Below are 13775 nucleotides of genomic sequence, written 5' to 3'. Positions count from 1 at the left end.
GGTGGGGAGGGTGTTGCCAGGAAGGGTGAACTGGAGTCAAGATGCATAAGGAACTGAGTAATAAATAGAGCCAGGATTGGAGGAAGGCACCAGGGACAGCTTGGGAATAGCAGTAAATTAGCATACGTAATCATTAAAGTCCTGGCAAATAGATGGGGAAGAAATGGAGGTAGTGACAGGTTTTATTTTCCTGGGCTCCAAGATCACTGCAGATGGGGACTGCAGCAAAGAAATTAAAAGACGCTTGCGCCTGGGGAGGAAAGCTATGGCAAATCTAGACAGCATCCTAAAAAGCAGAGACATCACCCTGCCAACAAAAGTGCGTTTAGTCAAGGCTATGGTCTTCCCAGTTGCAATGTATGGCTGCGAAAGTTGGACCATAAGGAAGGCCGAGCGTCAAAGAATTGAGGCTTTTGAACTCTGGTGCTGGAGAAGACTCTTGCGAGTCCCTTGGACTGCAAGGCGAACAAACCGGTCAGTCCTAGAGGAGATCAGCCCTGCCTGCTCCTTAGAAGGCCAGATCCTGAAGATGAAACTCAAATACCTTGGCCACCTCATGAGAAGGAAGGACTCCCTGGAGAAGAGCCTAATGCTGGGAGCGATCGAGGGCAAAAGAAGAAGGGGACGACAGAGAATGAGGTGGCTGGATGGAGTCACTGAAGCAGTCGGTGCAAACTTAAATGGACTCCGGGGAATAGGAGAGGACAGGAAGGACCATGGTTGCAATGGGCTGGACACGACTTCGCACCTAACAACAACAAATCACTAAAGAGTGTAACGCAGAAAACCTTGGGAGGGAGCATTCCAGTTCCCCTCAATCAGGCTTTCTCAAAGGAGACCGCTGAGCTAGTCCACAGATAACAGGTCCCCAATCTTTTTGAGCCTATGGGCACAGTTAGAATTCGGACACAGCAAAGGGTGTGGGCAAAATGGCTGCCACAGGAGGCAACATCAGCCATAAAACGATTGACTTAAGTATCACAGTGTAGAGCCTTGTGTTGTAGTAGCAGCTGCTGCCAAAGTAACATTAAAAAAAAATCAGGCTAAAGGTTCTGGTAATACCATTAAGACCATACTCAGTCAGGGTCCAGTATACCTGAGGGACCACCTCCCTGCCTATGCCCCTCAAAGGGCTCTACGCTCTGCCACCACCAACTGGCTAATGGTCCCCGGCCCCAAGGAAGCCCGCTTGGCCTCAACCAGGGCCAGAGCCTTCTCTGTCCTGGCCCCCCCTGGTGGAAGGAGCTCCCAGAGGAGATCAGGGCCCTGAGGGAGCCAAAACAGTTCTGCAGGGCCTGCAAAAGGGAGCTCTTCCACCAAGCATTTGGTTGAGACTGAGAAAAAACAGCAACTTCCACAGGACCTCTGGCCCCTCTCCCACAGAAATCCATCCATATATTCTGACCCTGGACCTGTTTGCACAGTTATAATTACCTCTGTTAGTTATTAATGTTAATATCACTATTGTGGTAGTTATCTATACCTTATGGAAAAACTAAGTTCCTTGTATTGTTGTTGGGTCTCAGGGGAGGGCGGTATATAAATACTATAAGTACAAAAATGCAGTACAGAAGCCAATCAAATCCCCCATAATCAGAAACACTGCTTGGCTAAAGTTCTACCTAGTCCCACCCACTTCCTAAAAACACTGGGTGGGTGCCAGAAAGGGTGTCAGCGGACGCCATGGTGCCTGAGGGTGCCACACTGGGCACCCCCTTTCCACAGATCCTCACACAGATGCCATGCAGAAAAGACTTCTGCACAGGCATTCACAGAGCAGAGTGTCAGGGCCATCAAATTCCTACGTTATACTTTGGAGTACTTGTTGATTCTACTCCCCTCCGCAACTCCCCCAAGCAGCTGGTCACCACTGCCTACCTGTTGGGTGTTGCAGGACTTCAGGGGAACTAAAAAGGGAAACCGCCTGGATGCCTGGACCCACAACCCCCCCCCCCACGCCCACAATTCAGGTTCACACAGAACAGTGCTGATCTTCCAAGGAGAATACTGTTTACAGGGAGCACCTCCAGGCATGAAAGAACTAGCCAAAACACCTGAAGGTGTGAGAGAAGCGCAGAGCTGGGGATGGAAAAGCAGGGGGCGGAGTGGGGCAATTCTGGTCAAGCAGGTCATGGCAGAAGACAAAATTCTCCCCTAAAATGGTGTCCGTGGCCACCGGCTGGTCCCCCGGCTGCCATCAAATCTGGTTTGGCTCTTGAGGGAAAAATGAAATACCTTTCCTGGACCGCCTTGCTGTTCTTTTCATTTACCACCCCAATGGGTTTGGACAAATCCCTGAACACAGCAGGATTATTCAGATCCAGCTCTTCAGAAGTATAATCCCGTAGGATCCAGGGGAACTTGAAGTTAAAAAGAAAAAAGGCACCCGTTAGGAGAAGAGTCGGTTTTTATATCTTGCTTTTCACTGTCCCCCCATTCTCTCCCCACCCTCCAGTCCTCTCCCCACAACAGACACCCTGTGAGCTGGGGAGGGGTTGAGAGAGCTCTGACAAAACTGTTCTGTGAGAAGAGCTCCAACAGGACTGTGACTAGCCCACAGTCACCCAGCTGGTTGCATGTAGAGGAGTGCAGAATCAAAACTGGCTCTCCAGATTAGAGTCCACCGCTCTTAACCATGACAGCAGTTCCTCATGGCTCTCAGTTCCGCATGGAGAAAACGGCTGCTTGGGAAGGTGAACTGTATGGCATGACGCCCTACTGAGGCCCTCCCCTGCCCTCAACCCTCCCTTCTTCCCTGGGCTCCACCCACAAATTCTCCAGGTGTTTCCCAAAAACAGACACCCTGTGAGGTAGGTGGGGCTGAGAGAGCTTTGAGAGAACTGTGACTAGCCCAAGGTCTCCCAGCTGGCTGCATATGGAAGAGTGGGGGATCAAACCTGGTTCCCTGGATTAGAGTTCATGCCTCTTCCCCACTACGCCACACTGGCTCTCTTATTAGTATTTTGACAAAACCTCACAACATCGTGTCTAGTCAAGGCGGGGAGGACTTACCACAGGATATTGTGCGAGGTCGTTATAGGTCCGTCCCGCCATAGTATTCAGTTGAATGAGGTAGTCGAAGTTTGATATCTCTCTGTTCACCCATTTCTAAAGGTAAAGAAAAGGCAATGGCCACGTCCACAAAGGTGTTTCACAGTAAAGTCAAAGCAGCTAAACTTTCACAGCAGGAAAAGGGAGAAGGAAGCAGATAAGATACAGGCTCGGGTTGTACGCTCCAGTGCGGTTCGGCCGCTTGGGAGATAGCCGAAGCGGCCGAACCGCAACAGAGCATGCAACTCTAATACAGGCCTGTTTGGGTAACATCAACAAAAAGTGCGATGTCTACACTAGCTAGTAATACAGTTCCCTTGGTTTCCCTCAAGGAAGGCCTGGGCATTATGGTCCTGCAGAAAGGACTAGGGAACCAGGGCTCTGTGGAGAAAGGGAGGGGGCTCTGTGGAGAAAGGGAGGGGGCCTGTAGGGTCTAGTGAAGCCAGTGGCCGTCCAGCCTTCTGGGTAAGGCTGCGTAACCCCTGGGGGGACCGGCCTCAGAGTGTCAGCAGGGCCCCCATGCTCTGGGTGATGGCAGTGGAAGCAGGGGACCCCACGGTTCAAGGATATCGGAACCACCGAACCGGGGCATTACTTCGCTACGGCATTAAAGGCTCAGATGTGACAGAGGAGTTGAAGAGTTCTTCAGTCATCAGAGGAGGCCTGCATGGCAAGATGTCAGACAGCAGTTCAAAGAAGATGAGGCATGGATGAGGGCCTCTTTTCCCTCGTGAACTGTCGGCTGAAGAGGAACTGCTGCTTGAAGCAACATGCAAAGAGAGCCCGGAGGAAGAGGGATGGGCCCCGGCTGGGACTGCTAAAGCCCACTTCAGCTCTTTCTTCCCCTGTCCATGTGAATAATATCCTGCCCATTCCCATGCAGAAGGCTTGCATTCTCGGGGAGGGGTTACCAAGGGCCCCTGGCCAGGGAGAGAGTCTGGGGTGAAGGCCGGAAGCGTGCCCATTTGGACTCAGAGGCTGGAGGAAACCATCTCTCAAGAGGGCAGGCAACCCCTGGGAGTCCTGGATGCCGCACTCCCCAGTGGGCACACTTGCTTCCGCCCCTTCAATGGCCCTGGAAAGAACCCGTCTGATTTTGCTCTCTCCCCTGAAGAGGAAGGAAGGAAACCCACCCACCCCCATCCCTTAGCAGATGGTCAAAGCCATCAATGCTGTCTGTGGGTGAAGTAACATAATTTGTTTCTCCAGACTGATTTGTTTCCATGCTTCTACATTCAATCCACTCAATTGCAGCTGGGGAGAGAACAAAGAGCTCTGTCACATCTCCCTGGAAAACATGACATTCACATTCCTATGACAGATGCACCACAATCGCATTCAGGACCTGGTATCCCCCCCCCCCCATTTAAACAACAAGCCTGCATGACTGCCAAAGTCTGTCCATATTTTATTAACCATCTTCCATGCTTTATGTGGCAAGTTGAATCCTGCAGGCCTCTCATTGGTGTCTATCAGGTTATGGGTATTGGGTGCTCTGGAATATTTCCTACTGCTAGGATACCAAGCTGGTATGCTTCATAAACCAGATGCATTTTGAATTCCAGCTCATGCACTGCATGCTTCGTCACCCTCCCACTCAAATCCTGACCAGAGCCTGACTCACTGGGAAATGTCTGAAGGAGCTGAGCAGCGTTTGATGAAAGAGCCTTGTGGTCTCCCAGTTCATCAGCTGACAAAGCCTTTTCACGGGACAGATTCACCAATGTGTTTTCCTAACCCATGGAATCATTTAGGAGCAGAAATGCCAGGTAACAGCAGAAGAGCTCCAAGGCACTGCACAGCCGAGGCAGGAAAGGAACTGCCGGGGGAGAAGGGTGCCTCCTTCTAGTGGCCCCACGAAGCCCCTCTGGTCCCCGTGGAAAGAATCATCACCCAACAATAGATTCAAGTGAGTAGCTGTGTTGGTCTGAAGTCGCACAGTAAAATCAGAGTCCGGTGGCACCTTGAAGACCAACCAAGATTTATTCAAGGCGTGAGCTTTCGAGTGCAAGCACCCTTCTGACGAAGGGTGCTTGCACTCGAAAGCTCACGCCTTGAATAAATCTTGGTTGGTCTTCAAGGTGCCACCGGACTCTGATTTCATCACCCAACAATGTGAGGCCACTTGGTTTCTGCAGCCATTGCACAGGACACAGATAACTAGTGAGAAAGGAGGTGGGGACCAGTCCTGTGCAGGCCGCCATGGAGAGGCTGAAGTCCTCAACTGCAGGTCCTGCAAAAGAAGCTGGATTATTCCGCTACATCAAGGAAAACGGAGTTTCTCTGGGCTTGCTAGGCTTCTTTAAAGCACCAAAACTATTCCCAGCATCGGACATGAGCTGAAAGTGAGTTGCCCAAAGTTTTCCTGGAAATATCCTACCTGTGTAAGTCCCGAAGCTTTAAATAATTCTTGCGGAGATCTGGTCCCACTAATATTTGGGGAGCAAAGAGACAGAATTCGGCTATATACTTTGTTTCTTGCCTATAAGAAAACAGATTCACTAGATAACAAATCTAATCGAATGCCAAGTTAACCATCCTGCAACAAGGGACAATGATTCTTCCCTAATTGAATTGTCCTGACATAAGTTCAGCCACACATTAGCCCTAAATCCTGAAAAAATTAAGCTTTTCATGCATGGCTACAAAATTAAGTGTTTGGTTTAAAGGCCCTTCATGTGCAAAAGGTTCAAAGGCGGTCGTTAGGGTCGGTAAGAACAGAATGAAGCCGAAGAGCTGCCTTCCACTGGCCTCGCTGTAGCTGCGTCTGAAGGCACTGCGGGCATCCTGAGAGGGTGGCCGGTCCTTCAGAATAGATCCGCCTTTACGCCAGTGTGAAATCCTGACCTCAGGACAGTGAGATGTTACATTTTCAGAGTCTGACAAATAGATGACACTCAACAGGCAGATTTAGGCTCTTCTTTTGCACCCCACACCTTGGGGTTCGAGTTTTTTGCCGCATCTTGTATTATTGTGCTTGCTATCTGTACGTATTGTTGTTTTGTGGATTTTACTGTTATTATTATTATTTTTATTATTATTATTTATTTATTTATTTAGACCGCCCTTCTCCAAATAGGTCTCAGGGCGGTTTACAACATAGTTAAAACACAATAAAATTGTATGGTTTTATTGGGGTTTTATGTGTTGTAACTCGCCTCGAGCCGCCAGGGAGAGGTGAGTAATAAATTCCAATAGTAAATAAATAAATAAATAAATTGGCCGGGCGGTCAGCGCAGGGGGCCTGCAGGGCAGTTGCTGGGGAGCCCCCCAAGCACAGGGCCTCGTGCTAATCTACAGCTGGTGATATGTGAATGGCCAAGCTGTTTATGCAAGTTGTGAAAACTGTAGAATGTAGACCTTGTTTTTCAATGTTTAAATACCGATTTTGTTGGAGGTACCAAAACACTGACGTTTAATTTTATGGATCCTTTACACTTTTGTTCCTGGGAGTGGCTGTGTAGGCAGGGCCCCAGTGCTTTGCCCAGGGGGCCAATAGTGCTATTACGACAGCCCTGCACAGTGGGCCTGACACAGTTGTACGGTGGGGCTCTTAAGAACCTATTCTTGTGAATGAATCCAACCCAGTTGATGCGTCATAGCCCTGGCAGGATGGCCCAGGCTAGCTCCTCCTGCCAGGTTGCAGGAGCTGAACAGGGTCATCCCCAAGGAATTCCAGGGCTGCTCCCCAGAGGCAGGCAGGAGGAAATCCCCTCTGCCCTGAAAACCCCACGAGAGGGTGCCACGAGCTGCCTGTGACCGGACAGTACTTCCTGCCGCCCCCACCACTACGTGGCTCCACAACCTAATTCGTTATCCGCATTCAGCCAAACAGGAGCCACAAATAATCTGACTTCTCCATCCAGCCTGCCTGGACAACATCCATGTTTTCAAACCTGTTTTTCACACCCACACCGTACAGTTCTGGGGGATGCCCATCTTCGAGATCAGTGTCCCTCTAAGCCAGGGGTGGTCAAACTGCGGCCCTCCAGACGTCCATGGACTACAATTCCCATGAGCCCCTGCCAGCGAATGCTGGCAGGGGCTCATGGGAATTGTAGTCCATGGACGTCTGGAGGGCTGCAGTTGGACTCCTCCTCCTCTAAGCTGCGTGGGTGAGCCCCAATGAGCTAAGAGGCCTCCAGTTTGCCAGGCAGGGGCCACTTTCCACAACCCCTCCCGGCATGCTGGGATTGCACAGCCGCGTTGGACCCTTTTCAGAAGGACCCGTTTCCACCTGCCCGTTCGCAGTGAGGCAGTCAATTTGTGAAAGAAAGGGGCTACGTGAACTCCCACCACACGAGCATTCCAAGCAGAGGTCCCTGGAAAAATCACATACCTCCTTTTTGAAATTTAGGAAGTAGTTAGTCTGGTCGATAAAGAATATCTCCAAGGCAGACCTTCTCAAATTGTAGCGACGCAGGTGCACCTCTCGAATTTGGGAAAGGGGCCACTGGAAATCAGAACCGACTCCTGCAAACAGAAGGGACTTGGGTCATGGTCAGTTGCTAAGGCTTCCTTCAGCCTATTGCCTTGGCACCGAAGATAAACAACGACTCAGGGTCATTCTAGAGACCGTGCGGAACTTCTGCTGGCTGTTTTTCTCCACAGTTCCAAAACAAACAGCAGGATTGTCTTTTAATGGAGCAAGACCAGTGGTGTTAAAGATGGGCTCAGACTGCAGGAAGGGAAGCAAAGGCAATTGTAAGCCGCTCGGAGACCCCTTTGGGGAGGGAAAAGCAGGGGATAAAAAAAAACCAACTCTTCTTTTTCTTCTAATTTTGCACAAGATGCTAACGTACATTTATCAACTGTCAAAGTTAAATTCTCTCCCAGACTGACTAGATCTCTGGAACAGTCTAGCGATGGAGCATATGATTTTGACAGCTTAAGTAGTGCAGGACAGCAGCCCGATTCCTCCCACACCATCAAGCTTTTAACACTTTCCTTGTACTATCAAATGGACCCAGCACAAACGGCCGGGTGAGGAGGGAGTCTGGAAGCTGAGCGTATGGCGCAGGACCACCCCTAAGTGTATTGCACGGGACCACCACACCCCTCAGGCTCCGCAGGGCCGGCACGACAGAGCTCTTCCAACAGGCCCAGGGCTGAGGCCAGGTGGAACAACGGAAGTGCTGACCTCCCTGGAGAAGTAGGAGGAGGACCACCTCTCCAAGAAGACCGTGACCCCCTCCTGAGTTTTATCGAGGGCGGGGGGCTGATACAATGAATAGAATGTTTTAATGACTTGCTGGTTTTTCAAATGTGATTGTTTTAGCCTATGCTGTCACCCACCCTGAGCTACCAGGAGGGTGGGATATAAAAATAAAGGTTTTGTTGTTGTTGTTGTTGTTGTTATTGGCTTGAGGAAGCTATCCTCAACTCGGGGGGGGGGGTTACCTTCTTCTTTCTCGGTGCTGCCGTCATAGAAATAAATGTGCCGGTTGGTGACCTCCAGCCGCCCAGGGATCGCGTTGATTACAGTAATGAGCTCGCAGTCTTCGGACAGCACCAGCTTTTCCTTCTGACTTTGCTCTTCTTTCTCGTCCCTGCAAGAGCAAGCAGTGAGTGACACGCTGGGCTGGATCCGGAGGTCAGGAAGCATTACAAAAACAAGGAAGTAGCTTAGGAAACGCCTCCCATTGGCTGGGCCGTTTCTATCGTGGCTGCTCCTCCTAGGAGGTCAGAGTGCCCACCTCCTCGCCTGATCCCAGATCCTCACCTGGCCAAAGGTGAGAAGAACAGTGGGTTTTTATTTTCACTACCTGAAGGGGGCTCAAAGCAGCTGACGATCACCCTCCTTTCCTTTCCCCACAACAGAGATAGATGAGTCTGAGAGACCTGACAGAACTGCTCTGTGAGAACAGCTCTAACAGGACTGTGACTCGCCCAAGGTCTCCCAGCAGGCCTCATGTGCCTCAAAGTGCTCATGATCACTTGTGGCTTCCCTTCCTCTCCCCACAACAGACACCCCGCTGTGAGAAGACTTTGTCGGGAGTGGCAGGGCAAAAGTCTATAAATAAATAAATAAATAAATAAATAAATAAATAAATAAATAAATAAATAAATAAATAAATAAATAAATAAATAAATAAATAAATAAATAAATAAATAAATAAATAAATAAATAAATAAATAAATAAATAAATAAATAAATAAATAAATGAATGAAGGAAGGAAGGAAGGAAGGAAGGAAGGAAGGAAGGAAGGAAGGAAGGAAGGAAGGAAGGAAGGAAGGAAGGAAGGAAGGAAGGAACTCTCGTGACTCCCCAGTTTGACGTCGTGGTTAAGAGAGGTGGCTTCTAATCTGGCAAGCCGGGTTTGATTCTGTTAGAGTTGTTCCCACAGAGCAGTCCTGTCAGAGCTCTCTCAGCCTCACCCACCTCACAGCGAGAGGCAGGGAAGGCGAATGTAAGCCGCTTTGAGACTCCCGGTAATGAAAAGTGGGGTATAAAAGCCAACTCTTCTTCTTCAAAAGACGTTTATTGGACTTTTGTGGAACTTTTTACAGGCTGGTACTTCCTATAAGGAGTAGTCTTCACAATGTTTGCTTCGTTCACTAAGATCCATCTCTCCGTGTTCAGACTCAACCATCTTTCATGTCAGAGAGACTTGGGCTTGGCCCTAAGCTCACAAGGAGCCTGCATTGAGTGTGAGAGCTGAGCCAGCCTCCGTTCCACCCTCTTCATGAGAAATGCAACCTTGTTTGGGCCAGAGGACTTCTCATATCTCCTCCGTCCCACCAAGCCTCCTCCTAAGCCAGCCTGTCTCAACTTTTCTACCCTTGAGAAACCCAAAACCTTCTTCAGGCTTGGAGAAGCCCCACAAGTGGAGCCATCGTGCCGAATATGGTTGGGGAGAAGAGCTGTGGACACGCCCACCTGGGAATGCTCCTCTTCCCACCCCCTCCAGGCCCATCAAGGGGTATTTTGGGATGGGAGGCAGGTCAACATGACCATACATGGTCCTATCACCCGATAAATGGTTAACAAATTTAAAAATTATATGAAAATTAATGAACTCCCACCCATTCAGGAAACCCTTCCAGGGCTGTCCAGGAAATGGTGGTTGAGGAAGGGTGTCGTGAGCCCCTCCCACCGCCTTCTCCATCTTAACTCCCTCAACTGCCATTGGAATTCTCCCCTCCGGAAGCCTCCCAGGCCCCTCCCCCTCCTCCTTGCCCCTCCCACCAGGGATTCCCAGGCCCTACAGAGCTCCCTTTGGGCTTCTATCTGTGGGCATCGGTCACAGTGAGCATCTTGCTGCACATGCGCCCAAGCGATAAAGGGATGCCCTAAGGTTAGCTCCCTGGCTCCCGGGGCCATGGCTTCTGCATCCCGTCCTACACACATGTTTGTGCTGGGCGCCGCATCTTCCTCGGGCAGTTCGAGCACGTCCTCTTCCACATCGCTGACCTTCACTTGCTTCACCGCCTCCAGGAGAAGAGCCTCGCTCGAGGGCTCCACCTGCTGCACTCCTGGGGAGAGAAAGGGACGCTGCCAAGGTCAGTGAAATCATCTGGGCCTCATTACCTCTTTCCTCTCCCCTTCTTTTCTGCCTTCACTACGACCGCCCTATGAAGGAAGTTCAGCTAACAGAGACTAATCTGGCCAAAGGTCACCAGATCCTGGCCCAATGCTCTAAACCAGCCTTTCTCAACTTTCTGACTCTTGAGAAACCCCTGAAACAAAAAAACCCAGAAGTGGCTCAATTGTACAGAATATGGTTGGGAAGCAGAGCTGAGAACACTCACACCCAGGGCCCCTCCCCTTCCAGGCCCATCACTGGTCACTTCGAGGGGGTGTGTGTGTCAAGATATGGTCCTATCACCTGATAAATATTTGACACATTTAAATTTTTTAAAAATGAATTAACTCCCACCAATTCAGGAAGTCCTTCCAGGGCCATCAAGAAACCTCAGGGTTTCACAAAACCCTGGTTGAGAAAGCCTGCTCTAACACTGGCTCTATGGCAGGGGTGGCCAAACTGTGGCTCTCCAAATGCCCAAGGACTTATGGGAATTGTAGTCCGTGGACATCTGGAGATCCACAGTTTGGCCTCACTTGCTCTACAGCAGGGGTAGTCAAACTGCGGCCCTCCAGATGTCCATGGACTACAATTCCCATGAGCCCCTGCCAGCATTTGCTGGCGAATGCTGGCAGGGGCTCATGGGAATTGTAGTCCATGGACATCTGGAGGGCCGCAGTTTGACTACCCCCTGCTCTATGGTATGAACAATGTTACTGGTGGAGAAGTGCCCCCCCCAATAGCCATGTCCCATCCAGACAACCATAATACCATTACAATTGTGTGATTCTATTTAGGTTTATAGTATTTATATGCTATGAAAACTGGGTGGGGAGGGGACACGCACCACATATTAGAACAAGGCGCTGAAAGTAAACCATGATTGGTGAGGAACTGAGATATAAATAACACAACCATGACTAGATCTCACCTAAATTATCCCGCAGGGCGCTGGCATCCAGGTGAGGATTGAAACTGTAATTTTGCACTAATTTAAGCCTCATTCGTGAGTAGTTCTCCACATTTGAAAGCTTCCAGTGAGTTGGGTTCAATTTCCTGATGAAAGGAATATACACCAAATGAACTAAAAATATATCCGTGTGTGTGTGTGTGTTAAATATATGCGTCTGTGTGTGTCATAATGACTAGGTCAATTACTCTTGGGAGGAAAAGAACGAGAAAAAGAAACATTTATTGCATGTAGATTTTGAAGAAGCAAGCTGCATACTGGCCTACACTAACCCCGACAGCTGTATGAAGGGACCCTGATAAAGGGGGAAATGGCCCGACTGTCCCTTGGTAGGATTAGCTCCCTCCCAGGAGGGAAGATGGCAGACAAGAACCAAAGAAGAGCAGGAGGGAATTTATTTGATTTATAATTCAATTTATACACCCAACCCCCCTCCCCAGAGAACACCATTAGAACTGATTAAAACATGGCACAACAGCTCACAAAACAAGGATGCAAAAGCAATTGATCCAATTGGCTAGAATGATTCTATCAGGCATGAGAGTCGATCCTTATTGGACAGTTTGAGGGCTCCCAGGACTGACCACGACAGATCAAAATGTAAAGCACCAATCAGAATCGCAGAGCGAATCCTCGGTTCTGCTAAGCCTCTTGAGAGGAAAGGCAAGGCGGGACAGGCCGAACTTGTCGGATCCCGGACAGTAAGCAGGGCCAGTCCTCGGATGGCAGACCGCCAAGGCAGACAACGGCCCACCCATCTCCACTTCTCCTTGCTGGAAGACCCCATGCTGGGTCACCAGAAGTTGCTTATGACTTGACAGCTCTTAGGCACGTATCTACCACATCACTCTTCTCTGACCATCCAAAGAAATGCCAAAGACTGGGATTGTCCACTTAGACGTATGGAAGTTAACCCGACTGGCCTGAGGACATCACTTAGGAGGTCTTTAATTATCCAGGCTAAACTTGGTGACCAAATCATGACTGCTGGAGCTTTGTGTGTTCTTTCCTTAAACGATCCTTCTCAGCAAGAAACAACAACTAGAACTGTTCCAATTCTTACATCAGGGGTAGGCAAACTGTGGCCCTCCAGATGTCCATGGACTACAATTCCCATGAGCCCCTGGGAATTGTAGTCCATGGACATCTGGAGGGCCACAGTTTGCCTACCCCTGCCTTACATGCATGGAAGAACATGCCAGTCATAAGAGTGACAAAAAGATAGGACAAATGATTCAGAGACACAACGCGGCACAAATGAGCAAGAGAAACAGACTCCTCCAACCTTTCAGCCCAGGGGCCCTGCTCACAAGTGAGGTAGAGTTTGGCCTCTTTCCACTGCCTCAGAGTCGCCGTGTGCTGGTTGTTCATCTGCTTCACCATGCTGTTGTAACGCAGGTTTTCCTGCCGGGACCTTCGGTTAAAGGGCTCCACGAAAAACTCCTAGGGCAGAAGTTGCAAGTGAGTCCTGGCCAGAATCATAAACACGAGGGGGACGTCAAAATGACACGGAGACCACTGGCATAACGTTTAATAGTCTCCAGCTCTGATTCCAAAATCACAGAGAAAAGAAGATATAAAGGAGCATAACACAGAACCAAGAGTATTCTTTTGAAGAAGAAGAAGAATCACCTTCCCTTCCTCTCCCCACAACAGACGTCCTGTGAGGTATTGAGAGAGCTCTGAGAGAACTGGGACTGTACCAAGGTCACCCAGCTGGCTGGACGTGGAGGAACAGGAGGACAGGGGAATCAAGCTAGGCTTTCCAGACTGAAGTTGACTGTTATAACTAATATGAATATTATGGTCTATTCTTACTGTTAAAATAGTTCGATGCATGTTCCCTTTTACTGGTTTCTATGTACACCACCCCAAAACATCACAGTGAGGGATGATATATAAATATAAATACATAAATAAAATGATATAAATAACTAAACTTCCTGGCTGTCTGGGCAGCAGGGAGTTGCACGCCATCCAGGCTGGGTAGAGGCACTTCCTCCACTGGTCCCTCCTTGCCCAGCTACAGAACTTCTGTCTTTGGAGGGTTCAGCTTCAGACAACTTGCACACAAAAACTTCTCCCCAGAAATGAAATGTGTTGGTCTCAAAGTTGCCTCTGGACTCAATCTTTGTTCAATTTTAATGATACTAGATTCTTTGAAAGCCCCCCCAATGGCCGCCCAGCAGACACAAAGAGGCGGCATTGCCCCCAGGTGCGGCGTTTC

General features: G+C 49.4%; 1 protein-coding gene across 5 annotated transcripts in view; it reads right to left on the bottom strand.

The window, feature by feature from the left end:
• NBEAL1 (neurobeachin like 1) overlaps positions 1 to 13775 on the bottom strand; it is a 131700-nt gene that overhangs the window by 22677 nt on the left and 95248 nt on the right. For all 5 annotated transcript variants that reach the window (XM_077319201.1, XM_077319204.1, XM_077319205.1 and 2 more), the window contains 8 exons: positions 12834 to 12991; positions 11510 to 11634; positions 10402 to 10528; positions 8452 to 8600; positions 7391 to 7524; positions 5432 to 5533; positions 3013 to 3108; positions 2236 to 2360 (listed from right to left, as the gene is read on the bottom strand). In XM_077319201.1, coding sequence (XP_077175316.1) covers positions 2236 to 2360; positions 3013 to 3108; positions 5432 to 5533; positions 7391 to 7524; positions 8452 to 8600; positions 10402 to 10528; positions 11510 to 11634; positions 12834 to 12991 — 1016 coding nt within the window. The remainder of the gene's footprint in view (positions 1 to 2235; positions 2361 to 3012; positions 3109 to 5431; positions 5534 to 7390; positions 7525 to 8451; positions 8601 to 10401; positions 10529 to 11509; positions 11635 to 12833; positions 12992 to 13775) is intronic.

This window comes from Paroedura picta, chromosome 2, assembly GCF_049243985.1.
Source record: "Paroedura picta isolate Pp20150507F chromosome 2, Ppicta_v3.0, whole genome shotgun sequence".
In the NCBI taxonomy this organism is placed as follows: Eukaryota; Metazoa; Chordata; class Lepidosauria; order Squamata; family Gekkonidae; genus Paroedura; species Paroedura picta.
Note: the sequence above shows the minus strand (reverse complement) of the source record. Positions and strands in the feature narration are given on the sequence as shown.